Source organism: Sphaeramia orbicularis, chromosome 4 (assembly GCF_902148855.1).
Source record: "Sphaeramia orbicularis chromosome 4, fSphaOr1.1, whole genome shotgun sequence".
Taxonomy (NCBI): Eukaryota; Metazoa; Chordata; class Actinopteri; order Kurtiformes; family Apogonidae; genus Sphaeramia; species Sphaeramia orbicularis.
Window position 1 is genome coordinate 36,546,382 of NC_043960.1, and position 27,901 is coordinate 36,574,282.

Here is a 27,901-nt window from a genome sequence, read left to right on the forward strand (position 1 = left end):
AGTCCTCTGCTCCCTCAGGCCAACCCTAAGGTGGTTAATATGCAGACCACGTCTTTCCAAGGATCGAATGACACTAAAACGAGAGGTGAGGCAAAAGCCCCGCAGGAGACGATGTGAAGTAAATGCTCTGAGAAAACATGCGAATGATAAAAGTTGAATATTTCATCGTCTTTAAGTGGCTATGAGATGCATTGGGGAAAATGGACATGTGTGAGTGGGTGTCAGGCTGTTGGTGTCAGTGAAACTCGGTGAACTTCATTATGTAGAGCACCAGTGTCTGATCAGATTTCTAAGAAATGATGAATAAATTGTGTATGAATTTCATTCATATGGCGATTTGTCTGAAAGCTGAGCATGACAAGTGTATTAATATCACCATCAAGTGCAAATATTAATGTCAGTTTTTTGGTCCTGCACAAAATCTGCTAAACAGTAATTACACACAAAGTAACAACAACTGTTTGATTGTTTTAATGATGATGCATCACCCTGTAAACATTTCATTTCACCTCATTCAAAGGCTGAAATACATAAGTTATTTGAATAAACCATGAATAATTGAGAGTCTGTCTCTGTTAAGACACATATGAATCAGCTGGAAATGACCTTTTCCCTGAAATAAAAAGAAAAGTGATTGAAGACTTAGAATTAATGTTTTTCTGTCTTTTTGGATTCACTTTATCTTCTTGTTTTTTGGCCTTTTGGTCTTCCCCCCTGATTTGGTGGCTTCCTCCTGTGAAATAAGAGGAGAGGATTAGAGAATGAACTGACTAATGATTATCTTACATTAGCACTCTTTGTACCGAAGCCTTTCCAAGCTCAATATTTGAGAGCTGTTTTAAAGCTCGTGACTCAATTTTTGACAGACAGCTTTGTCTGAACGCTTGCTGAGTTTCCCTCCCTTACGGAAATGTGCAAATTATAATGTACTGATTGGAACACACCATACTGTTTTAATGTATTCCAATAATTACATCAAACAAAATATTGCATTCTTAAGTATTTTGAAACACTCTCTATTTATCATTTTGCTAACAAACCAGACCTTTTAGTCTGCCATGTCCTGAACAAAAGGCAAACATACAAGATTATTGTGTTCCATAAGGAAGAAGAATATTGAAAGAAAACAGGGAACAATGTCAGTATTCATGCAATTTCCTAAAAGTCAAATGATGTTTTGCTGTTTGGGTGTAAACTGGGGTTTTTGTGGTGGAGAATAGCTGCTGTGGTGGCAGCAGCATTTTTACTTCTGAGGGTCTGAGGAGTAAAACTAATCCTGTTTTCCTCCAAAAGCTGTCTGAGATGTTATCTAATATATTTAATTCAATGGAAAAAAATGTTGGTCTTCTGCCTTCCACACACTTATCGTATTTCCAATTACCTCCTATTTTAAAGATACGGAAAAACTTAATTGAATTAATACAAATGACTTTAACTACTGAGGCAACAACAACAGAAAGTTCTCCTTTCAGCAAATAATATTGTTTTAAAGCCATTTTTTTTGCCTTTAGACTATTTGATATTTATATTTTTTCCCATATGTACCACCTTTTGACAACATTAACTCCTAATAGATTTACTTTAGAAGTCAGCCATCTAGTCCACCTACTGAAGTCTACTGTAAAAGGGTTGAATTCTTGGATGGTTTTGGCAAAAATATGTCGAACATACACAGTTTCATGCAAAAATATGGGCACCTGTTGAAAAACAGCATAATTTGGTGATTTTTTTTTAAACTGACAAGATGTAAGAATGGATGAAAAATGGAAATATATTACCACCAATATTAATGCATATTTACTTTTATTTCACTCAACAAAAATTTTAAATAAGAAAAAAAAAACAATCATAGCATGTGCAAATGTTTGTGCACCCTACACACTCAGTACTTGGCAGATATTACAGCAAGCAAACACATTTTGTATCCAACTAAAGTCTTGCAGTTCTTGTATTTGGGATTTTCTTCTTTCCAAAGAGCTGTAGTTCTGCTGTATTCTTCAGTAGTCTCATAGTGGGTAAGATCTACCCACAAATACTCTATGATGTTTGAGTCTGAGGACTGTGAGGGCCACTGCTGAACCTTGAGCTTGTGTCTATGGAGGTGGTCCGTGGTGGATTTTGAAGTATGTTTGTGATTGTTATCCTGCTATAGAAGCCATCTGACAGTGTGACATTTGCCTCCAGAATTTGCTGGTGTTTTGTGGGATCCATTCTTCCCTCTATCCACTCAATATTTCCTGTGCCATTGGCTGCAACACAATCCCAAAGCATAACAGTTGGCAAGATGTTCTTTTCATGACATGCTGTTCCTTTTCTTCCAAAGAGATCTTTGTTGATTGTGCCCAAAAGGTTGTTTTTTAACTTCATCAGCCCACAGCACTTGTTCACAATACGTCAGGCTTCTATAGATGTTCCATTGCATGCTTTTGACGTTGGATTTTTTCGATGAGGATGCAGTAATGTTTTCTCCTACAGACTCTTCAGTGAAGGTCTTCTTTTAGTGCACCACCACTCTGAGTTTACTAAATCTTCCTGCAAGTGTTTTTTTCAGGCAAATGGAAGTTTCATTTGCTACTTTGACCAGCCTGCCAGCTATTCTCTCTAAGTGTTTTCTTGGTCTTCCAGATCTCCTCTTGATCTCCACAGTGCCCCTTAACTGCCATCTTTTAATTATATTTTGCACTGTGGAAACAGCAAGCTAAAAATGCTTCCCTGTCTTCTCGGAGCCTTCCCCTGCACTGTGGGAAGCAACAACTTTAATTTTCAGAGTCTAACACAGCTACTTTGAAAAACCCATGGTTGTTGAGTGTTTGCAAAGGGTTTGAAGAGTCAGAATGAATGAAACCCCAAAAATTCACAACAGCTGACACTACAGACAACTGTTGACATGTCGAGTGAGTTGAATAGAATAGAATAGAATAGAATAGAATAGAATAGAATAGAATAGAATAGAATAGAATAGAACAGAATAGAATAGAATAGAATAGAATAGAGCTTCAGAAAACAAGAATAGAGCAAATATGAAATTACAAAAACTAAAAATAACTTAAGACAATAGAATATAAAATTTCACAAAAGTAAGATGGGAATAGAGCTAAGTAGAATAAAAAATACAAAAAGCAGACATGAAATATGAATACACACAATATTTACAATATTAACTGAATGTGACAATATGTATATCTATGAACAATATTAATAGTATGTATTACCTATGAAAACAGTGTGTACAGTCATGGAAAAAAAACTATTAGACCATCAAAAGTCATTAAAAACAATGGTTATGCAATCAAGTACTAACTCCTGTGTGTATCATGTGACTAAAACAGACAGAAAAGAAAACATGGAATGTCTAAAAGCACTGTTTTTGGCAGTACAATGCCATAGATATTGATGTAAGAACTGAAGTGATTTTGCTTATTATCAAGAAAACATGGAAAATGACTAGATATCAGTTCTGAAATTAAACTCTTATGAGCTATTTTTGTTGTTATCATAATATTTGTCCAAACAAATGTACCTTTAGTTGTACCAGGCATTAAAATGAACAAGAAATTGAAAAAAACAGAGGTGGTCTAATAGTTTTTTTCCGCGACTGTATATCATCTTGTGTGATTAAGTTGTGACCATGTAAAAACTGTAAAACCTCACATTCTTTTCACTGTGTAAAAAAAATATGAAACTTGACTTTTGCACACGCCTCAATTATGTATAATAGCGTTTGACACTGAGGACCACTGCACTCTTTTAGACAGATTGCATACCACAGTTGGTCTGTCTGGGTCTGTTTTTAACTGGTTTGAATCATTTTTAACAAACAGGGATTTTTATGTTAGTATTGGAGAATACTCATCAAAAAGGTGCAAAATGGATTGTGGTGTTCCCCAAGGGTCATTTTTAGGTCCAACCCCTTTTAACCTTTATATGCTGCCTCTAGGACAGGTCATCAGGAGACACGGCATTAACTTTCATAGTTATGCTGATGACACTCAACTTTATATTGCCATGTCTCCTGATGACCTCAGCCCCATCGACACCCTTTTTAATTGCATTTTAGATATTAAGTCCTGGATGGCACCAAACTTCCTCCAGCTCAACCAGGGCAAAACCGAGGTTTTAATTGTTGGTGCTGAGGCTCAGAGGGAGAGGCTCAAAGCTAAGCTCCAAACCCATTCACTGGACCCTTCTGAGAGGGTTAAAAGTCTGGGTGCTTGATTGTGAGCTTAGCTTTGAGCCACACATAAGGTCTGTCACCAAAACAGGTTTTTATCATTTAAAAAATATTGCCAGAGTACGACCCTTTCTCTCTCGAGCCAGTGCAGAGATTCTAATACATGCATTTGACACAAGTTGCATTGATTATTGTAACGCTCTCCTTTCTGGTCTTCCTAAGAAGACCATTACACCGCTGCAGCTGCTCCGAAACTCTGCAGCCCGACTGCTGACGAGGACCAGAAAGAGAGAGCATGTGACACCAGTGCTCAGGTCTCTGCACTGGCTCCCTGTGAGCTTCAGGATCGATTTTAAAGTGCTTTTATTGGTTTTTAAAACTCTTAATGGTCTTAGCACTATTTACTTATCTGATTTGCTTTTAACATATGAGCACTCTCGGACCCTCAGGTAGTAATCTCTTAAGTGTTCCTAGAGTCCACTCCAAAACTCATGGTGAGGCCTCATTCAGCTTTTATGGCCCCAAACTATGGAACAGTCTACCTGAGGACCTGAGGTCCGCTGCAAGTGTTCATATTTTTAAAAGTAAACTCAAAACTTATCTTTTTAGTTTAGCTTTTAATTAAACTCTTACTGTAAACATTGCTTCACTTTGTTGCTTTTATTTTTAGTTGCAACTGGGGGACAGTGGGGGGTTTGATGTGAAGCACTTGTGCTACATGTACCATGTATGAAAAGTGCTATGCAAATAAAGTTTGATTGATTGATAAACATCTTTGTTTAATATATGAAAAAAAAGTAAGAATGCATTAATGCTGCTGATAATGTCGCCATTTTCCCCCATTCTACATACACTGAATTTACATCATTTAAATAAAATAAATCACCAAATTTAGCTATTTTTCAAGCAGTGCCCAAATTTTTCCCTGAAACTTTATGGATGATTCTACTGCTCTACTCTGTGGCTCGACATGGAGGCTTGGAAAATTGGCAGCACTTTCCCATACTAGTGTGAAATGGAGTTAGGTCAGCTACAGTTATATTTAGTCATTTGATTTGCAGCTGCAGAAGGAAGGTAATAATAATAATAATAATAATAATAATAATAATAATACATTTCATTTATGGACACCTTTCTTGACACTCAAAGTCACCTTTCAGACAAAAGCAGAAATACAAAGAAATAAAAAGAAATATAGAGAAATATGACAAAAGACGATAAAATACAGTGAACATGGACCACACCACCTGCATGGTCATCTGTTCAGGATTTCACATTCATAGAGAGTAAGAAAGCCTGAACAGGTGAGTGTGCGTCAGTATTGTGGAGGTGGGTTGGGGGGGGGGGGGATGAATTCTCTGCCCCCCATGATAGTGAGGTGAGCAGAGGGGACAGTGGGATGGACAGATGAGAAGGATCTGAGGGTGGTAGGTACAGTGATGTGGAGGTGTCACCAAAGTACAGAGGGGTGAGCTGGTGCATGGTCTTTTAAAGGAGTCATATTTATCTAAACCCACTTTTATTAGTCTTTGGTACATTTATTTGTGTATTTTGGGACTTTAACAGTTCATAAAAATTGAATTTGAACCCACCAGGTGCTGCAAAACTATCTTTATATTCATTTTGGCAAAAATCGAGTGGATTTTTACAACCTTCTGAATTTGTTACGTCTATAACTAGTTACACCACGACATTTGCACAAATAAGATCAAGATTTCCGATGAACATTTCTCAGAGTACAACATAATTGTTTGTCAGCAGCAGTGGTTGTAGTCCATACTGAAAATATGTCCAAACTTTGAGCCGATTACCTAAAGTGTTCATTTGTTGGTTGTATTAACAAACAAAAGTGGCTGAACTGGACAGAGAAGTACAGTCAACAATTTGGAGGGGATGAGGTCGTGTGCATTTAAAGGGCCAGTGCTCAGAACAACCTTTCTCATGTCATTACTCAGAAATAGGGTTGAAAATGGACCTGTGGAGTTGAATTAATGAAGAATTCAGACCCAAGCAGAGCATGTACAGTTTATGTAGACCACAGGGAAATGTTTTAAAATGTATAATTCCATTTAAAAAAGCAAAATATCACTCCTTTAAATTAAGTTGTTTATTTTAATATTTTTTTCTCTGATTTCCATTCTTGCTGTTTCCGTTGCTGTCATATTTCTTTATTACTTCAGCTTCAATTTGGTCTGTCATGCAAATTACACTTAATCTCATTTTATTACCCCTGTCAAGGAGCTTATGTCTGTCAGCCTGTTTACGAAGAGCACCAGTTACAATAAAACTCTGTACAAGTGTATGGCATGGACCAAAGATGAAGCTCGTAGATTTTGGAGCGGTATCAATAAAAAGGATTTATTTCAATACCTTGCAAAATTGGCCATTTGATTGCATTGCAGGATGGTAGGGCCTTAGGCAACAGTATGCACTCTTGGAAGGCCCTTGTAGTTATTTATACATCCATACTGTGTATTCATTTTACAGTTGATTTAAAATTTTGCAGCTTGGAAACTGGCTATTTCCCCATTGGGCTTCTGCATCCACCTGCTGGAGCCTGTAATTAGTTGTCACAGAGTCCAGTAGTTGAAGTCTGCTGCTGTCAGCATGAGAATGATCCTGAGTGGTGATTTTTTACAGTGAACAGATGGGGTTTTGAAGTAGGATATATTTAGGAGTAGGTTTGCTGTACCTTTAATCTATCTGTGGAAACAGCTCAAAGTTCAATCATCTTATCAATGGAATAACTTTGCAGAACACAAAGATGACTTCAAAGCAGACTGGACCCAACTTCAAACTGGCGATAGTGAAGAGAAAGTGTTTGATCTCCTGAACATGTGGCAACCAGACACTTCAAAATGAAGCAATATTCTTAATGTGACAGTGACTGTGGAAACACAAAGCACGCCAAGCAGACATTCTGAATTACTCAAATAAATCTAAGTCTCACTACATCATATAAGTACTAGATATATATTCTGTCCAACGGTGCTGAATGGACAAGCTTTTTGACTGTATTGTAGTTGCAAGAGTAGAAAACTGCCAAAAACCCTGCCTTCTGATAATTGCAGTAACCTTAGTATGTAGCCAAGTAAACTACAAGATACCAGGTGTTTCCAGAATTACAAACTGAATACAAAGTCAAAAGTGATGAATGATGTGTCAGTAGAAGATGACAGAACAATAAGTAAAAGGCCCAGTGACTGTCTCACCGTGGAAGCGGCGTATCCTTCCTCTACCAGGATGTTTCTCGCACAGTTGTTGATATGTTTGAAACGGTCAGGACCCAACAAAATTCCGCCATACCACCGAGACACGACCACCATGACATTACGCACATCTAGAATCTGTGGTGAGAAACAAGACACTGGATATGAGAAATGACTGTGAATCAGAGAGAGAGGGTAAGAAATTCTGAAAGAAAAAAATATATATATATACACTGGATCCAAAGAAAGCATACAGGTTGCAAATTGTGATACTAACACCTAAGTATAGCAGTCATTCTGAAGCAAGTAAATATTTCACACCAGGGGCGAGAAGCGTATGTGGCTCCGTTATCAGCTGTCACTCAAACGCTGCAGAACTAACACTCCAAAGTTTGGGGATATTTGCTTATTTTTACATCTTTCACAGTGAAAGATGGGAAGATGACTTGCAGTACAGAAATGTCAGGATTGGATCATTTTAATTCAGCAAAAAGTCTGAAAGGATCAAAATTAAATCTAACATTCATAAATTCATGGAAATTAATTCCAGTCCTAATAACATCTAACAATGTTGGTTACAAACGATAAAAATGATCATAACTTGGAATAATTATAAAGTTAGAAAATATGAAAAACATTAAATCAGTAGCTACATTTAAAGCTGTTGTTGTCAGTATTTCCACAACAGAACAGGTTTCTCTGAACCCACTAATAAACCTGACTCTGCAGTCACCCTGCGTTCTCTGGAGTTTTTAGGTTATTTTTGTTGTTGTGTTTTTTGTTTTTTTTTTCTAGCCTAGAACTTCACTGTTTTGGGTCATTCTAAGTATCATTCCCAGTGGCAGCAAACAGGCATTTTATTTTAAGTGTATGGCTGCCAGGTTAGAAAAAAAAAACAAAATAAAGAATAATTATTGTGTTGTAGCATGAAAACTTTATTGCTACAACGAAATGTTTTCATGCTATTACAACATACAAATAAATTATATTATTGCAGGAAACTTTTGACTTAACAGTACTTTAAAACACTTATATGTGACAACATTAAGTTATCATGGTATATGAAACAACACAATCATCTTTTTATAGTGAAAAATATCATAAAAAAAAGTTTCATAGTATTTGTACATTTGTGTGATATTTGGTTTCTTTTTTGTATTTGTACTTATTTATTTAGTTACAGGACAGTGTGTATTGGCATTAGTTGCAAAAAACAAAATGCTTGCACCAGATTTAGTAGAGAAGCTAATTTCCATCTGTTGTCCTTGACAAGTGACCAACATAATAAAACATCACATAGAGTATGAAGTATTAATGCACTGGAAGTACACCATTAAACATGACAGATGTAGGAAAGTTTGCTCAGGCTGAATGGTTACAGCCAAATTCACAAAAAAGGGGCTTACATTCTAAAAGTACAAGAACATTTTCTAGAATAAGAATAAGATATAAAAGAAAGAAGAAGAAGAAGAGGAGAGAAAAAAGAATAAATAAATAAATAAATAGGCTAATCGTACAATACCAATACAATAAATTTTGGTTGATTTATTTCTATATATTGGAGTGTCCTTTTGGATCTGGAATTTCTTTTGCCTACTTACGTTTGAAGTGATGTCTGACTATCTATCTATATGTGTAATACTGCTATGAAACAGACAGAGTTTAGTTTTGATATGTATAATATTTTTGCATTTTGAGCAGGATTGGTTAGAATTTATTTTGATATGTGTAAGATTTGTTAAGTTACTTTGAGGAACTGATACTTTATGGTCAGTAACAAAAGATGGAGTAAGGGGGCAGGAGTATATAAGCTGAAATTCATCCCGCTCCTTTTTCAATTTTTTTTTTTTTTTTGTCTTTTTTTACATTTTTCCATGTTTTTGGTTTTAAATGTTAATATTCAGAATAAAACAAGCAAACAAACAAACCTTTACTATATTGTTTTTACAGGGTTGTAATGAGCATAATAACAATTTCTCTAATTCTTCCTTAAGATACAACATGGAAAATACAAGGAAACACTAACTACAGTACTAAAAGCACACACACACACAAAAAAAAACTAGAAAAGCGCTCGGAGAGTGCAGACCTCCGCTAAGGCAGATCAGTGTCCCCCCCGATCACCACCAAAATTTAATCATTTGTTCCTTGTGCCAGTATCAACATTTCCTGAAATTTTCATCCAAATCCCTCCATAACTTTTTGAGTTATCTTGCACACAGACAGACAGGCAGCCAAACCAACGCCAGCAAAAACATAACCTCCCAGGCGTAGGTAAAAAAAAAAAAAAAAAATCAGAGCCAAATGGTTTCTGCAGGTAAGTCAGTAACTTAGTGACTGTCCCCATGACAAAAAGCAGCTCAAACAATAAGAAACATTTGACATTTGACAGGTGTTAAATGAAACCTGAAGATTAGTGCAGTAAATCTCATATTGTCTGAACAGAAGAGTTGAAGGCATGTTAATTACAAAGGGAGGTCCCATTAAATCCTGGACACCTTGGTCAGTTTTTTGCCCTGAAATCCCTGTTTGTAAAGTCCTCCTTTTTCATATAAAGTTCAGTTGTATCTTGTTATGAAGACTAAGAAATGCATACATGCATTATAATATGTTGTTATAATCTTGCTCAAACAACAAACCCACTGGCTGCCTAAGACTTTTGCACGGCGCTGTGAGATAAGATGAGTCCTAATAGACTAAGAGAAGGTTCATCAGGCATAAGATTCTGATCACTGGCAGGCAAAGTGGTATTAATGTTGATTATCTCACTACAATTGGACCTGTCAATGTGTGAGATATACTAGGCAGCAAGCGAACATTTAGACCTCGAAGTTGATGTGTTAGAAACAGCATTGAAAAGTATCTAAACAACATCAACTGGGGAGGGGTTATGAGCCGACTCTGTTTTCTGAGTCAGCTTAGATCCTTCGGCAGATGCACCAAAATGTTGGAGATCTACCAGTCTGTTGTGGCCAGTGTCATCTTCTTTGCAGCCGTTTGTTGGGGTAGCAGCATCAGAGCCAGCGACACCAACAGACTTGATAAAATCACCAAGATGGCTGGCTCTGCAATCGGTCTAAGGCTGGACAATTTTGTGACCGTGGTGGAGAGGAGAACACTCAAGAAACTGGCCTCTACCATAGGCACCCTCTCCACCAGACACTGGACAGACAGCAGAGCAGATTCTCAAAAAGACTATTATAACTCCACTGTTGAGCGGACAGATACAGGAAATCTTTCCTGTCACATGCCATTTCACAGTACAATAAACTCGCCTGATGTCCATAAACATATTTCCACTTTGCACTTTACTGTCCATATTTCTGAACAATTCCATTTTACTTTGCACATTATAGTTTATTGTTCCACCTTACTGTTTATCTATCATTTTTATTTTTTATACTTAATTTATTATGTATAGTGTGTTTGCTCTTGTCAGTCAGTACTTTATTTTACCAGGTAAAATGAATAGAGAACAGCTTCTCATTTACAAAAAAAGACAAAACAAACGAAAAATGAATAAAAGAAAACAGTGCAGATGAATCCATGAGTCGCAACCAATGGTGAAGAGACTATGACATCAAAAACAACATCACTAACTACTAGAGCAGGGGTGTCAAACATGCGGCCTGGGGGCCAAAACCGGCCCGCCAAAGGGTCCAAGGATGAATTAGTGAAATACAAAAATTACACTGAAGATACTGACAATCAAGGATGTTAAAATAATTTTAGGTCAGTTTCATCTGAAGTAGGTCAGTCCAGTAAAATACTATCATAATAAACTATAAATAATGAAACATACAAAAAGTAAAATTACACAAATGTTAACATTTACAGACAAAAAATGTGAAAAACCTGAACAAATATGAACAATCTGAAATATCTTAAGAGAATTAAGTGTAATCGTACCAATATTCTGTCTGTTAGTAAATGTTTTGTGTATTTGTAGATCCACTGTGATCTGAAAGTTGTAATGACCATGTGAAAATGAGAAGCTGTGGCCAAAGAATGGCATAAATTGTTAAAAATTGCACTTTTTTTCTTAATAAATTTCATTTTGGTCATGGTTGTTCATGTTTTTCCACATTTTTTAAAGGATAGTTTGAGGGTGTAAAAATTTTGATAGTATACAGTAATTTTACTTTTTTTCACTCTAAAACATAGAAATTAGACATACAAATTTTGGAATTGACATTATTTATGTATTGTGTTATTATTTTAATCATCACCAGCCCACTGCAGGTCATATTGGGCTGTATGCGGCCCCTGAACTAACATGAGTTTGACATCCCTGTACTAGAGTGTATGGGGAGAGAGCAGAAGGGAAGTCAACACGTGCAACAGTCAACTAGGGAATGTTGTAGTTTCTGTTTAAACATGCGGAGTGATGGGAGACCTGAAAGTTTAAGGGAGTTTTGAAGGGAGTTCCAATCATTTGCTGCTGCAAAATGAAAGGAATTCTGGCTGAAGTCAGTGTGGACTTTTGGAAGAGACAGAGTAATGAAATCGCTGGACCTCAGGTGGTAGTTATTGTGGGAAAGGTGCAAAAGGTTGGAGAGGTATTGAGGTGTTTTCCTTAGATGAGTCTTGTAGATAAATAGAAGCCAATGATGAAGTCACCTGGTGTGGAGGGAGGGCCAGTTATCAGTTTATACAGGACGCAATGATGGGTGGAAAAAGGTGCACCAGTGGCAAAATGGATGGCTGAGTGGTGGAGAGCATCCGCACAGTTAAGGGCACACTTGGGAGCCATTTTATAAATGACATCACCATAATCAAACATAGGTAGTGTGGTCATCTTCACCAGTGTATGTTTCGCAGAGTGTGTGAATGAAGCCTTATTACAGTAAAGAAACCCGAGTCTGGCCTTAAATGAACTTGTATTCTATACTGAACAAGAATATAAATGCACGACTTTTGTTTTTGCTCCCATTTTTCATGAGCTGAACTCAAAGATCTAAAACTTTTTCTGTGTACACACAAGGTTTATTTCTCTCAAATATTGTTCACAAATCTGTCTAAATTTGTGTTAGTGAACACTTCTTCTTTGCTGAGATAATCCATCCACCTCACAGGTGTGGCATATCAAGATGCTGATTAGACAGCAGGATTTTTGCACAGGTGTGCCTTAGGCTGGCCACAATAAAAAGCCACAGCACAGCACAATACCACAGATGTCACAAGTTTTGAGGGAATATGCAATTGGCATGCTGACTTCAGGAATCTCCACCAGAGCTTTTGCCTGTGAATTGAATGTTCATTTCTCTGCCATAAGCCATCTCCAAAGCTGTTTCAGAGAATTCATGAAGAAGACTGTGCGAGGAAAATGGTGGTCACACCAAATACTGACTGGTTTTCTGACCCCCCTGGACCACCCAATACAGTAAAAGTGCACATTTTAGAGTGGCCTTTTATTGTGGCCAGCCTAAGTCACACCTGTGCAATAATCCTGCTGTCTAATCAGGATCTTGATATGCCACACCTGTGAGGTGGATGGATTATCTCAGCAAAGGACAAAGGAGAAGTGCTCACTAACACAGATTTAGACAAATTTATGAACAATATTTGAGAGAAATAGGCCTTTTGTGTACATAGAAAAAGTTTTAGATCTTTGCGTTCAGCTCATGAAAAATGGGAGCAAAAACAAAAGTCGTGCATTTATATTTTTGTTCAGTGTATGTTGATCTTATATTCTATTTTTGCTGTCTGTCATGCTGCACTACAGTTTCCCAGTTTGGGATCAATAAAGTCTGTCTGTCCGTCTATCTATCCGACTGGATCTCAACCGATCAAGCATCTAAGGTTGATTGGATTGAAATAATATTATAAGCACTTCTCCTATCAGGGGTCGTAATGTTATGGCTCTTCAGTGTAAAATGAAGCAGAGAAATAGTCCTGAGAAAAACACTGCGACTAACGATAGACGCCATGCTGCACTTTTTTTTATGCTGTGTAAAAATGAAGCCAAAACCATGTGTTCACAGGAGTGGGCATGCTGCCTGTGTCATGCAATTTGGTAAATAGAGTAATAAATAGAGATGCACAGGGAATCAAACAGACAAGAAAGACAATTTTGACAGAATGAAAAATAAGAATGTTATCATTATACAGTATATTTTACATATTATAACATGTTCCTGCTGTTTAAATTTTGTTAGATTTTGTTGATATAACTGAATTTTATACATAATACCACGATAACCTGTTGTTGTAACATAGAGTTTCAAATCAGTGTTAAGTAAAAAGGTTTTCATTTGTATGGAGTAACAGCATGAAAACATCTTGCTGCAACACTAAACTTTTCTTTTTGTACACTTCCATATAAAACACCTGCCTGATGATAACAGCGAGAAAGATTATTGGATGTGTACGCTATGATTGGGTTGTACTTACTCCTGTTTCATTTAGCCAAAAGTAAAACAGTAGCTGAGGTAGTTAAACAACCTTAGCCAAGTCAAAGGTGAATTCCAAGACCTCCAGATCTTTCTCACACATTTTAACACATCTGCAGTACTTCGCTTACACTTTAAGTCACATTTTTTATCTTTTTGAATCACAACAAACCTGGGTAATTTGCTGCTGAATAATTTTGCATACAAATACATAACTTTACTAAAACTACTTTTTCGTTTTAACCCTATGCTAGGCTAATTATGCCGGTACACATGCAGAGAAGAACCTGACATTAAAGTCTTCAGAAAAAAACAAAACATGCAAATGCTCCGAGATCCAGCCTCTGATTTTTCTTTTATTCATCACTGCGCACATTCCACATTCACAGGCAGAAAGCGCAAATCTAAATGAAGAAACAGGAAGAAAGGGTTTTGGAGAGGAGTAAGATTAGGGGAAGAATAGATTAAGGAGAAAACTCTTCATGCAAATTGCTCTTTGCTGCTCAAAGTGTCACTAGTAGAAGATTAATCAGTATGTTACTCAGTGGGATGAGTAGGAAGACCTGATGCTATCTCTTCAGTCGCAGTGGGTCGGTCATCTGCATGAAATGACCTGATTATACATTTAGTATATGCTCCCAAGTTCACAGATATTCAGAAAAGCACATGTGAGGGAATTGTGAGTTTCTGGTTGCCAACTGCCAGCATGCAACACGGAGAAGATGCTGCATACATATCAAGAGGACTCACTTAAATTCAGTGCAGCTGGTCACCATTTCTGACATACATACCAAGAATCCGAAGCACTATTTCACATGAATTTATCTCTTTAACAGGGTCACACTGGCTGCTGTCATCTTATGAATGAGTATGAACTTTGACAGAATCATGAAACTTATCACGTAGAACTCATGACATGACTCGACGCCGTCTGGTAACAAGTGTGACAAGACCACTAGAACTCAGTGCAGAGCAGATTACAGGAAACATTTGGTTTTGTCACAAACCTTTCACTGGCCATCATTCAATATTAGGGGAAAACAAAAAGTGTGTGAACAATTGCACATTGTAGTGTGATGTGGGTGTATGTGTGTGAATCATGGTGCCATCTGACAACGTGACGAGTCCCTCTTAGATATGAGCAATGAAAGATTAGAAATTGTGTGAAATGACTGCCATAGGGCCACATTTCTCCACAGAGGGACAGAGTGGATATTTACACATTATGTAAATACCAGTGGTGTAGTGAAGATGGAGACTTGCAGAAAAGTCTCCATTCCTGTGACTTGTCTGTTTTTTTCCCCTAAAAAAATCACACAATTAAATGTTGTCCTCTACTTTTAGGTCAGGCAATTTAACATCATCATAATAATTTTGACTTCATAATAGATAGTGATTATGACTGATTGAATGATTGTGAAGTGCTGTATAATAACCTCTTACTGGCTTAATGAAATTAATTAAATAACTTGCCTGATTTAAAAAAATGAACCTCATCAATCTCTAGTGACGTTGCTATAATAATGAATTTCTATTGATTTTGACTTTGGTCAATGTAAAGATGTACAAACAGATGAAGTAGTCACATAGTACTCAATTATTGAATCAATAAATAAATTGGCAAATGTTTAGTAACTCGCCATTTCTTTAAACTTAATGCATTTAAGTAAAGCACAGTTCTTAGGAAACACAAACCTCAGGCTCTGGGCAATTTAGGATTGTAGAACTGAAGAAAAAATAAGACAATGGCTACTGCCACAGTACTGTCACACAAAATATTGGTTTGTCTATTGCGACAGACCAATCCAATGTTAGCATTTGTACTAGAGCCAATCATCAGCACTTTTTGTCCTGTCTGTAAGTGTGATCAAGTACTTGTCTTACATGTTCAACGTATGTATTGTTGTAACACCAAAGCAATCACCTAGACTGCAAAACAAATCTATCTACGGGTACAAATAAAGTAACCTTGAACTTGACCCTGACCTTGAATCATGGATACTGTTCCATGAACTCATTCACCTCTTGTTGCCACAGTACTGTGGTGATATATGGCGTATACTTCAGTGCATTCTGTTGTGCATTTTGCTACCACAGTACAGTGGCAAGGGATGGACGAAAATGACAAATTAGTAACAGTATATAGTATAGAATAGGAATTATTGTTCTAAATACTCTATATGTCGTTTTATGGTGTTCTTTGCTCTGGAGGCTGGAGAAGGTGGGCGGAGCTACATGTTAGATGCAGCAGTGTGCTGTGTGACCACTCAGTTCTGTGTTAGTTCAGTGTATTGAGCGCTGTGGTCCTGTGGAATTCTGCACTCTGAACGTTGTCCCAGTGCCTCATTTTTATCAATGTTGGATTTACCTATGCCTGCCGCCCCCCCTCCTTTTTTTTTTTTTTTAATCTGAACCCAAACTGAACCCAAGTCTTCTGCATTGCAGTCCGACACATTTCCAAATGGCCTAAATATCTGCTGAGTCTCAAGTTGTCCTATTCACTACATGATTGCCTTGGTACTTTTTCAGGACGTAAGTTGCCAGTGTACACACGATAAAACGAGGGCACTGATTGGCTCTGTGGTAACAGACAAACCAATATTTCATGCCACAATACTGTGTCAATAGCCACTTTGAAAAAATAATTCTCTTAAGAGGAAACACAATGCACTACATCCCCCACTATGTTTTTTTTTTGTTTGGTTGTTTTTGTTTTTTTTTTGCTAAAGTAACACCATACCAAAATGTTTCAGTGTAAATCCACACAGATGCTTTGGTGCTCCAATGGGACAGTACTTCTCAAAACAGATCATACAGAAAGCCCTTTTAGGCTGAAAAATATGCTGTCTGCATGCTTTGCTTGTGAATGTACACCTTCTGTTCTCTTATGTGTAAATTATGTGTAAATTTTCATCCATTTCAATTTGCCAAATTGTGCAGGCTGTGAAATGTACAAAGCAGCTCAGAGCAGAAGCCAAAAAAGAGCTGAATGCGGTGACCACATTTAACATTGCGGGTGTCGTATTGTTTCTGTGTGTCTCATTGAGTAATTCATCGCTTGTTTTTTGTACATTTTCCTTTTAAATACAGTTGAATATGCAGCTATAGCAGTGGGTCGAAATTGAGTTTTCTGAATACAATGATAACCTGCAGTAAATGGAGCAATCTGCCACCTGCTGCCGTCTCACCGTCATCTTCACAATCCTGCAAGAAGCTGTGCTTGTCCTCGCAGTAAATCCTACAACAGAGAAAAAAAATGAAGCTTGGCATTAGGTGGGAAAGGAAGATATTTTGGTCGGAGAATGACGCTGTGACACCAGCAGCCTCTTCACTGGAAAGTTTTTTAAGTGGTCTAAATGTCAACATCTCCTCCCCGTGAGTAATGACCACCCAGGCGGTGGGTGCATCAGCAGCTCGACCTCATTAGACTGCTCTGACAAAACTGGGAGCAAGCACAAACATATACACACACCTCTATTCACAAAATACACAATACTGTCAGAAAGCCTTCATTTTTACTAATGCCTTTTTTGACCTTTGCAGTAAAGTGCCCTTTAGAGAAGACAGACAAGATTAAATCCTTACTTAATGCTCTTCTGTGTTAATATTACAAACTGTAACAGCAACCGAAGTGTATTGAGCACTAGTTGCCTAATGAAACCGTGACAGATGCTTCATAAATATGACTTTACTGACCTGTATGCATAAATATTATGAGTGGCGCTGGCAATCTTCTTGTTTTCATAGAGCTTCTCCAGGACCATTTTAACCTGCAGCACACAGCAGCTCAACAGTAAATAACATGACATACCTCTTACTTCAGCCTCACGCTAACAAGCACTATAGTAAACTGTACATTAAAGTGCTGACACAAGGATTTAACTCAGCATAATGTTAAAACCTATACATACAGGGTGGGGAAGCAAAATTTACAATATTTTGAGGCAGGGATTGAAAGACAGTGTATGACCAGTTAGTTTATTGAAAGTCATGAGAATTTATTTGCCACAAGAAAGTGTACATAATAGAAAATGTTTTTATTCTATGTGTCCTCCTTCTTTCTCAATAACTGCCTTCACACGCTTCCTGAAACTTGCGCAAGTGTTCCTCAAATATTCGGGTGACAACTTCTCTCGTTCTTCTTTAATAGTATCTTCCAGACTTTCTCGTAATAGTTTTGCTCATAGTCATTCTCTTCTTTACATTATAAACAGTCTTTATGGACACTCCAACTATTTTCGAAATCTTCTTTGGTGTGACGAGTGCATTCAGCAAATCACACACTCTTTGACGTTTGCTTTCCTGATTACTCATATGGGCAAAAGTTTCTGAAAAGGTATGGATAATAATGTTAGGTATGATTATGACATCAATATATGTTTGGTTTCAAAACAATTGACGTAGTGCCTGCTGCGAAAAAACAACTAAATGTTCATTGTAAATTTTGCTTCCCCACCCTGTACACCAAAGCCCCGTGTGAATTTTGAAGTAAGAGAATCAATTGGGAAACCAAGTCAAAATGATGCTGCATCTGTGAAAACGACAACTCATGAAGCAAACAAACAGTCTGACACTGCTGACTAACGCACGAAGTAACATTAGTCAGCTGTTTATGAGGGAAACGCACATTCCATATAAATAAAGCTGTGATTTCAAAGGTTAAAAATACTTTTTGTAAACTCTGGTATGACAGTTTACAGGCTCTTCACTTTCCCCTTTTGTATCTTTTCCACATGACTCACTTGTTCCTATTGTCATTTCCCTTGTTTCTTGGCTTGTGCTCAACATTCAAGTCATGCCCTTTGTAAAAAAAAAAAATCATACCAGTCATTTCCAATAAACTGAAGTCGTCGTAATGATCATTTTTATCAGTTTCATGTCAGCCTTAGCCAGCAAACTTCAGTAGAAATGAGCTAATTATGTTATCAGGAGTGTACAAAATTCTGAAAACAGATGAAAGCAAATCTTAGTTTTATCTCAGTTACATCTTGAAATGAACAGAACCTCTTCACACCATTACTACAAATCAAAATAATGTGCTCTCATTCAACTCAATTCCTGTGCTCTCCGGAGGATGATGTCTGCAAATATTTTGGTCCAAATGGCACTCCACAGCAGGTGGAAGCTTTTAAGATGAGCCGGTGTGTTACTGAAAAGCGTGGAATGTGGGATTTGCATGTAGGAAGCAGCCAAATGATGTCTGAGTATTTAGAGTTTTATGCATTTATTAGCACATCAGTAAAATCCCTACCGATTTAATTTGTCCTGGAACTAAGAAAAGCTTTTAACTATAGCTGCAGCTATTGATTATTTTTGTAATTGCTTAATCTATTTTCCCTCCATTTGATTAAATTGTTATTTGAATAGATGGAAAAAACAGTAAAAGTGTGAAAATGACTAACAACTTGTCCTTCATTCCAGAACCAGCTGAAAAAGAACCACAAAAGGCATAAAAGTAAAAGTATATATAAAAATATCCACACAGAACTAACATTACAAAAAAACAATACAACTAGATAGATAGATAGATAGATAGATAGATAGATAGATAGATAGATAGCAACAAAGAAGTTAAATGACATCTACAAACAATATGTGCACTGTGGTCTTCAACTAATTTGCATAAAACTTACTACTAACTTAAAATGAAACTAACATACAACTTTAAAAAGGACAAAGATTATTAATGTTTGAGTGGAAGCTTAAAAGTTTAAAGGAGTAAGTGATGGTTTGTCATGAAGAAAAGTGAGCACATAGACATTTTCTGCCTTTTTGTCCTTGTCCCTTCTGAAATACACTCCTTGTTGTTTGTATTGATCCCAGTGTCATGTGCATAAAAAAAAAGCGTCCGTGTGAAACACAACAGCGGAACCAATGTTTAATGGCAGTGAAATTAAAGAAACAAAGCTTTGATTCAGGGAAATTGCGATTGAATATTTTTTTTAATCAGTTCGAGGTGATTGATCGATTAATCGTTTCAGCTCTACTTTTAAAAAATCGTACAAAGGCAGGGCTTTAAATGCATCTCTACTATGTTTTAAAGGGGTCATGTATTGCTAAACCCACTTTTATTAGTCTTTGGTACATTTATTTGTGTATTTGGACCCTAATAGTTCAAACAGTTTGAATTTGAACCCTCCAGGTGCTGCAAAGCTATATTTATATTCATTTTGGCAAAAATTGAATGGATTTCTACAACCCATTTTAATTCCTGCTTAATTTGTTACGTCTATAACTAGTTACATCACAACATTTGCACATATAAGGTCAAGATTTCTGACGAACATTTCTCCGAGTACGACATAATTGTTTATCAGCAGCAGCAGTTGTAGTCCATACTGAAAATATGTCCAAACTTCGAGTCGATTACCTAAAATGTTCAGTTGTATTAACGAACACAAGTGGTTGAACGGGACAGAGCAGCACAGTAAACAACCTGGAGGGGGTGGGGCGTGAAGTGGCTCATTTGCATTTAAAGGGCCAGCGCTCAAAATGACCTTTCTGGTGTCATTACTCAGAAATAGGGTTGAAAATGGACCTGTGGAGTTTAAGTAATGAAGAATTCAGACCCAAGCATAGCATTTACAATTCATGCAGACCACAAGGAAATGTTTTAAAATGCATAATTCCATTAAAAAAAAAAAAAAAAGAAAAAAAAAAAAGCTAAATATTACTCCTTTAATGTGATAACAGTCATGTGCTGTACCTGTCTTGGTGTCACCACAGGAGCCAAATGAGGCTGGAATGTGCTCCGTCGGTCCGTGATGGCGCTTCCGTGTTTTATTGGAGGTACCTCTTCATCTAGACAATAAAATGGTACATATTATTTTCATGAAGATGAAGAAAAGTCTTTTCATGTGGCTAATTGAGTGGGATGTACCATTCCCATGATCCATGAAGAGATGTGCACTCTCTGTGTTCAGTTTGAGGGTATTGAAGTCTGGTATGTCTTCACCATCGTCCACTTCCTCCTCTGCTGTCAGGTTCACCTTTTCCGGCTGGTCGACTGCAGTAGAACATGGAGCAAAATTAGGTTTTATTTTAAATAAGCTATTTCTGAGAAAACTTTCACTGTGTCAGGCCAAGCTGCTTGTCATTATTATTCTACCTCCTGAGCAAGTTTTACCAAATTACCATTATGTGATCTTCACTGACACAACAGTCATTTCCTGAGTTATTATAGCCAGACAGACGATTCTTAATGGATGACCTGGTGGCAACAGCTTTGACAGATTATGGAGCCTTGGGATGAATGAAAATGCTAATATGTTTTTTACCTGCGTGTTTCAATGAGCTGAGGGTAATTTAAAAAACACAAAGGTTTTCATTAAAGCTGATGTTGATTAATGTTAGATTAATCGGTCAATTGCAGATGAGTGACCTTACACACACACACACATACACACACACACACACACACACACACACACATACAGGTGGTCACTCTACTTATGGAGCGATGACCCATTACTACTAACAAGCTCAGAAGTCATCGAACACAAAATCAGATTAAGTTTTTCTTTGCTTTCCAGGAAATATCTGGAAATACCAATACAATACCTTTTTGTCATAGTTTGAGGTGACATGAAGTGTAAAACAGATCATTTAAAACCACTTTAACATGAAATTTGAGTTCATATAGACTTGTCTTCATCATATCTTGTTATCAAAGTGGCTTCAGTGCACCTCAACCCTGACCGTACATGCCTATGAACTTTCTTTCAAAACATATTTCTGTATTTAGTGTTTTGATGATGGTGTAAAAGGGCACTGTTTAACAGACACAATCTAAAATCTCCCATAGGTTAATTTGGGTTGAAATCTGGTGAATGTGAAGGCCTTAAAAGTGTTTTATGTAGTATTTTTACTGTCAAATATTACGAAACGATCAAAAACTCTCATTACAGTGTTGAGAATAAATAGCTCTGAAGTTATTCCAAAGACACCAGTGTATTTGATTGTAGAGGTATGAAGTGAGTGTATTTCTGGACCACTAAAGGGGGTAATGAGTCACTCTGTTGGTCTCCTACGGTGAGGAAAACTAACACCAAGGGGCCTTTGACCAAAGCACCAGAAAGTGACGAGATGTGATGAGAACCTTTTTGGTTGTTGATATAGAGTTTACAGATGTAAGAATAACTAAAGTTTCTAGTCTATTATAATTTATTCTACATATTGTTAGGACAGGTGCAGTAATTTAGTGCAATATGATGCATTTGGACTCGTAGTGCGGTTCACTGTCTGTTTTTATATCTGTGTGTAGTTATACTGTCTGCATATACTATTGTGCAGTTACTCAGCACTTTGCCCAAGAGAAATTTCCTCTTGGAGAGACTAAATTATATTTGATTTGATTTAGAGTCAAGGTAAGTGAGAAATTGATAAAAGCTAAAAGCACTGTTGTTGTTTTCACCACTGGACACAGCTCTAAATGAAGAGAAAGGAGTTTGATGCTGAAATCACAGTATTTTTTCTACACGGTTCAGTTTGATTATGAGGCTTATGAAGGTATAAAGTTATTATGAGATGTTATTATCTTTGTTAAGTTCACTGTTTGTCAACCTATGGTTCAGACTAAACTGTGACAGTTCTGACCTTGTTTGGACGATTCCAAACAGATCTTTAGTGTAGCTATAGAGAACATAAACTGTATAGAAAAAGGAGCCGACTTGTGATTTTACTGTGGCTGTTTTCTGTCTAAACAGAGATAAGCTAACAGAGCTATAAGGTAAACTATCGAATGATGTAGCATGTGAAGATTATAAGACACGGTGTTAGTTTGACTGACTGTCAAAATAACCGGCTGAGTTTTTGTTTGAGGAAGAAACTTAATGATACTATAATACAGATGTGTGTAAACAATGAGCTTTATACTTTATTCAGTGAGTGATACAGTCTGTGGATCATAGTGTTGATTTGTTGGTGGTTTTGGTAGTTGTAAGTGTGTTCAGGTACGTGACTTCTCCCTGCTGTTGAGAGTTTAGAATATCAATACTACATTGAACCACTTTAACATACTCATCAAACCAGTCCATACACCCTCATGTCCTGTGGAAGACACCACATGCGTCAGTGTAGAAAGGCTTCATCGACAAATAGAGAGAATTTGAAAACATTTCCAAACCAGTGATGTCATATATGTCAGTTAAGATACACTACATAAGCGGTAGTCCACAGTGTAGCACTACCCCAGTTTATCTCAGTGGCTCTGGGAATAGGGGGGATGTCAAACTGTGGGTTTTTTTTTCTGCCCCCTCTTTTTTTTTTCTTTCTTTCTTTTTCTCACTTTGTCAATATTGATTTCTTTTCGTGTTGATATCAAAAATTCAGCACAATGTACCACTCAGGGGATCTCACGTCTGTACTATGATAAGACTTCACAATAAAAATATCTGAAACCAAAAGCTTCATCATAGGTTAATGTAACAGCAAAATGTCCCATATATACAGTATATATTTACATATCACTATCAACAAATGTGCACTACTACCAAACAAACTCTGACCCAATTTCCTGATGTCTTTCCCATCAGTGTAAATCCACGTCACTTTCGTCCCTGTTCTCCTGAGACATTGAACTGAGCAGCCTTTGAGACTGAAGCGCCGCAATTCCTGCCCTAACAATGAACCCTCTTTCAAAGCCACTTAGATCTTTCCTTCTTGCTATCTTGGACAAAAAACAGAATAAAATACACCAACTGAGTGTTTTATACACAGAGGGTAAGGTTCACTCATACTACACAGCTGAAGTATCAGCATACGTTATGATTCTCTACTCATTTATTTGGGTTTTACCTTTGATTAATTTGATGCCCATCTGGATTTTGATGATTTCTTAATACCTGAAGTAATTTTTTAAGAAAACGCAAGTACTATCTGGTTCTAAAGTTTCTTCTCTTACCTTACATTATATTTAACTACATACATTTAGGTTCTGGACTGTCTACTGAACAAAATGCTGTTTATAAATATTTTTAACAACACGACTTTTTGCACTTTATCATCCGAACGATACACAGAATAATTAACTGCAGTCCTGCTGTGAATGGCTTGAAGAAATGAGATATTCGATTTACAACAACCAACCTGCAGAAATGTGCAGAGGCTGATCCTTCTAATAAGTGTAGATTATAAAAGCATGGTGTTACAGAGCAGCAAAAATAATTGCTTTTCAACAAAAACAACATGACACGCTCTAGATATTTACTTAACAGATGAGACTATTATCAGCTGCTGATTTAGAGCATATGTGAAGGGCAGCAAGATTAAAAAGCTACAGCAGCCATGTTCATCATAAAAGGACGCTTTTGCTGGTGCAAAATGATACTCAGTGAATACTCATTGGGATCATCTGATTGTTTCTGAAGGAATTTGTTGATAATGAACATAAATATATATGATCATTAAATGGTTTTTCATGAGTAACACCTGCAGTGTGTTGTATATTCTATGTGCACATATTCACACTACAGAGCTGTGTATTGATATGAATCTGGTAATACAATGTAATGATACAGAAGCTGGAATTCAGTGTATTATGACGTTTTGCAATAACAGAAGATATTGTGTTTTATTTTTCAATTTTTTTTGTTTTTTACCTAATTTAATCCTGATCTAAACGCTGAGCCAAACAACGGAAATTAGAATATAACAGCGATATCTACCAGGTGAGGATTTCAACAGAACACATAAACAACTCATTTGCCATGTGTCTTTGCATAGAGTAACAAATAAATAAATAAAAATCATCTCTCTGAAAATGCTTAACAGTTGGTCCCCATTTTCTTTAAAATGCAGCATCTCTGGAGAAACATGACAAAATGTCTCATAATTTGGCCCAAAGTTTCACTTGAACTCAAGGATGAACTGAAGAACACTGAATGGCCAGAGGTCAAAGAAAGAAAGACAGAAAGACAGAAAGAAAGAAAGAAAGAAAGAAAGAAAGAAAGACAGGAAGAAAGACAGACAGACACTTTATTAATCCCGAGGGAAATTCAAGGTCAACGCTGTAGTCTGTATACTCTTAGTAGTGTAGTGTTTCAGGAACATGTGAACAGAATATCTTAAAATTTGGCCCAAACCTTCACTTGGACTCAACACTGACCTTAAATATTCCAGTGGCCAAAGGTCAAGAGTGCTGCAGCCTCACAAAACACAATAAAATGATGTGATGATATTTTATTTCTATTTCCTTCTTGTGGATTCAACGCCTTAAGAGATTTTTCTGCACATTTGGCATAAATATTTGCTTGAACTCAAGGATGAAGTTATTTGTATTTGGAGGCTAAAGTTCACATCATTGTAAAATCACAAAAATGGGTTTGAGCTGTAAATCAAAACCTCAGAATATGCTCCAGGGTTATTGGATGTATTTAATTGAATTTATGGTTGTTGCTAAAGAACAATACAGTACTGAAGAATAAATGATCTTGAGACTGAAATGTATCTTATACCTTCAATTCACTTAAAATGAAGTAGGATATTACATGAAGTGAACAAGCGTTTTGTTTCTCTGATGTTTTTTTTTTTCCTGCTTCATCTCATTCATCGTCAGGCCCATTATTTCTCTCAATCCTGTCCTCTCCATCATGTTTACTGCCTTTTCATTTCCTTTTCTGTGAAATGCGCATCCTCAGCCTTATCACTTCTCTGTCTCTCACTCCATGATATTCCTGTTATGTGAATGGAAAATAAGCTATTGATTCTTCTTCTTCTCTGAACTTAAAGTGCTATGAACAGTCATACTGATTACCACATGAATTGCAGAAAGCTGACAATTTATGCCACACAACAATGGGGAGGATATTTAATATTTTTTAGGCTTGTAACTTAAAAAAAAGGTCTGTGGCCACAATAGGTAAAGCTGGCCTCAGCTGCAGATAACTGAGACAGACTGGACCCACCCATGAAAACCTGATTCAAAGTGTCACCTGAGGAAAACCTTTAATTTGAGTATCTTTTCTCCCTTGACACTTCAAAAGATTCTGCCAAAGTAAAGGAAGGTATTACATAGATATTGATCTTAATTTAAAGCAGTCACTCAAAGTCACACACAGAAAGGTTTTGATAATGTCCTACTGGCCTTTGTGCTTCTCTTATCACAGCTTTAGAACACATCAAATGATTGTATTACTAATGGGGGAGCAAAACACATGAAGACTTCCTTAGATGAGGGATTGGAAAAGCTTTACAGTGCCATCAATGCTGTATGTCTAACAAATTATCTAATTAATTATAGTTGAAAGTCAAAGGTACGATAAAGGTCCCGTTAATGCCATGTTCGAAAATAATAAATATCTCATTGTCTCATTGTGCCATGTTTGAAAATAATAAATATCTCATTGTGCATCACTGTGGCTCTCAAGCACAATTTTCATTTTTCACACCTCACCTGTTTCTGCGCTGTGGGATTTCTCAACCAGGAATTCTCTGACTTTTTCCACCCACAGGTAGAGGATGCTCTCCCCTGCATGTTGTCTGTCAAAATTAAAATATTTCCTCCATGAAGGCAGATTATCTGTGAGATACAGACTTCACTGTCCACGGAAACAATAATAAAAAGCTTCTGGTATCATCCTTGTGAAGTCAGAAATTAAGAGAAGCACTCACACATAGAGGTCTTCCAGGCTGTTTGCCAATTTGGCCCTCTCAGGGCCGCGCAACCAGGATGCACTACAAAAGCCAAGAACAAACAGAGGGTTATTGAGTAGGATGACGAGTGGGTTTTTGAGTGGGGTGTTGTTTTATCAATTCAGCAGACTCCAAATTAAATTTGAAATGTAAATAGACTTACTTGATTTGGTAGATGGGCGGGGCCGTGCTTGGGTAATCAGGTGGAAGAATTATCTGATCAATACAAACAATGAGTCATTAAATGGAAAAAACAAATGCAATGACAGATAATGATGCTTATTATTATTATTATTATTATTATTTTTGCTATGAGAGTTTTCCCTTCCATACCTGCAGACATGCTTTCAGTTTTGGCTCCTCTAAATCATCTGATATTTTGATGCAAAATATTCTTGATGCTTCATCTATTACACACCATTCATCACCATATATTGCAGACAGAGCTTCAACCTCCTCGATCTAAGAGAAAAGCAATAGGAAAAGAGTCAAATGAGCAGTCATTAATTTCCTTTCAGAATGCTTTTTTTTTAAGTATCACTACATTCCAACTGTGAAAATGCATGACTAATAACAGGCTTAAAGACACGTTTGTGCACAAGGGCAAATTTTTTCACTTTCACTGGGGTTAATTTGCATCTATATTCTGCCTCTTTTCTTTTTCTGAGTGTTGATGTGTGGCATTTGTGACAAGTAAAGCACCTGCTGTGCTTCAAACCATGTGTTAATGAATCCATGCACCTTGGGATCATCCTGCAGAGTGTGCATGTGTGTTTCCCCCAGAGCAGAGCAAAGTGCTAACTTGTGCATACACATTAATAATCATTCAATGTATCTCTCTGACACATAAAGGGAAGGAAATAAAACTTTGTTTGAACTGCACAGAGCCCTGAAAACTCCATTTCACATTTGTAAACCAGGATTTTTTTTTTTTTTTTTTTTTTTTAATCAATGACATCTGAGCTGCATATGAAACCATAACAACAGCAGTTTGGCTCAGACGCTCCCTACAGGCCACAGCAAAATACTGCAGAGTGAAACCAATGACCACAACCTGGAGATCTGACCTAAACTTTGTCTAAGAGGTGGTCAGAGCAGACAGACAGCTTACTTGAGACTGCAGATCTTCTTCATTCTCTGTATTTATTACTTCAGCCATCTATTATTGTCATTATCAAGCGTCAGCTACTAAAATTCAATACTTAACAATAAGCAAATAAACCTCATATCCAGGACATATAGCACGTGAACTACACATTAATCCCTTGTCTATCCATGTGGAGAATCATCTGTTTCCAGGGCAGTGTGGGTTTTTACTTCCGGGTTCTTCTCCATAAAAGCCAAAACATTAAGAAACTGGACGCAGTTGCAAACAAATATAACATTTACAAATATTTCTAATTGTTAATTGAATATAATTTGTGAGATGTGTTGCGTATTTGCGTCAAAACCTGTATTATAACAACAAAGAAAATAATGATATCCCCGTTTGGTGCTTT

General features: G+C 36.9%; 1 protein-coding gene across 1 annotated transcript; it reads right to left on the minus strand.

Moving 5' to 3' along the window:
* Nucleotides 1-456: 456 nt before the first annotated feature.
* On the minus strand, nt 457-27,690 carry impact (impact RWD domain protein). The gene is made up of 11 exons (XM_030132173.1): nt 27,514-27,690; nt 26,736-26,864; nt 26,566-26,618; nt 26,382-26,444; nt 26,164-26,249; nt 20,653-20,778; nt 20,479-20,573; nt 17,469-17,542; nt 16,920-17,010; nt 7,384-7,518; nt 457-733 (listed from the first exon to the last, which is right to left on the minus strand). Exons 1-11 carry the CDS (start codon nt 27,559-27,561, stop codon nt 674-676), a joined length of 960 nt encoding a protein of 319 aa, XP_029988033.1. The 5' UTR covers nt 27,562-27,690; the 3' UTR covers nt 457-673.
* Nucleotides 27,691-27,901: the final 211 nt, after the last annotated feature.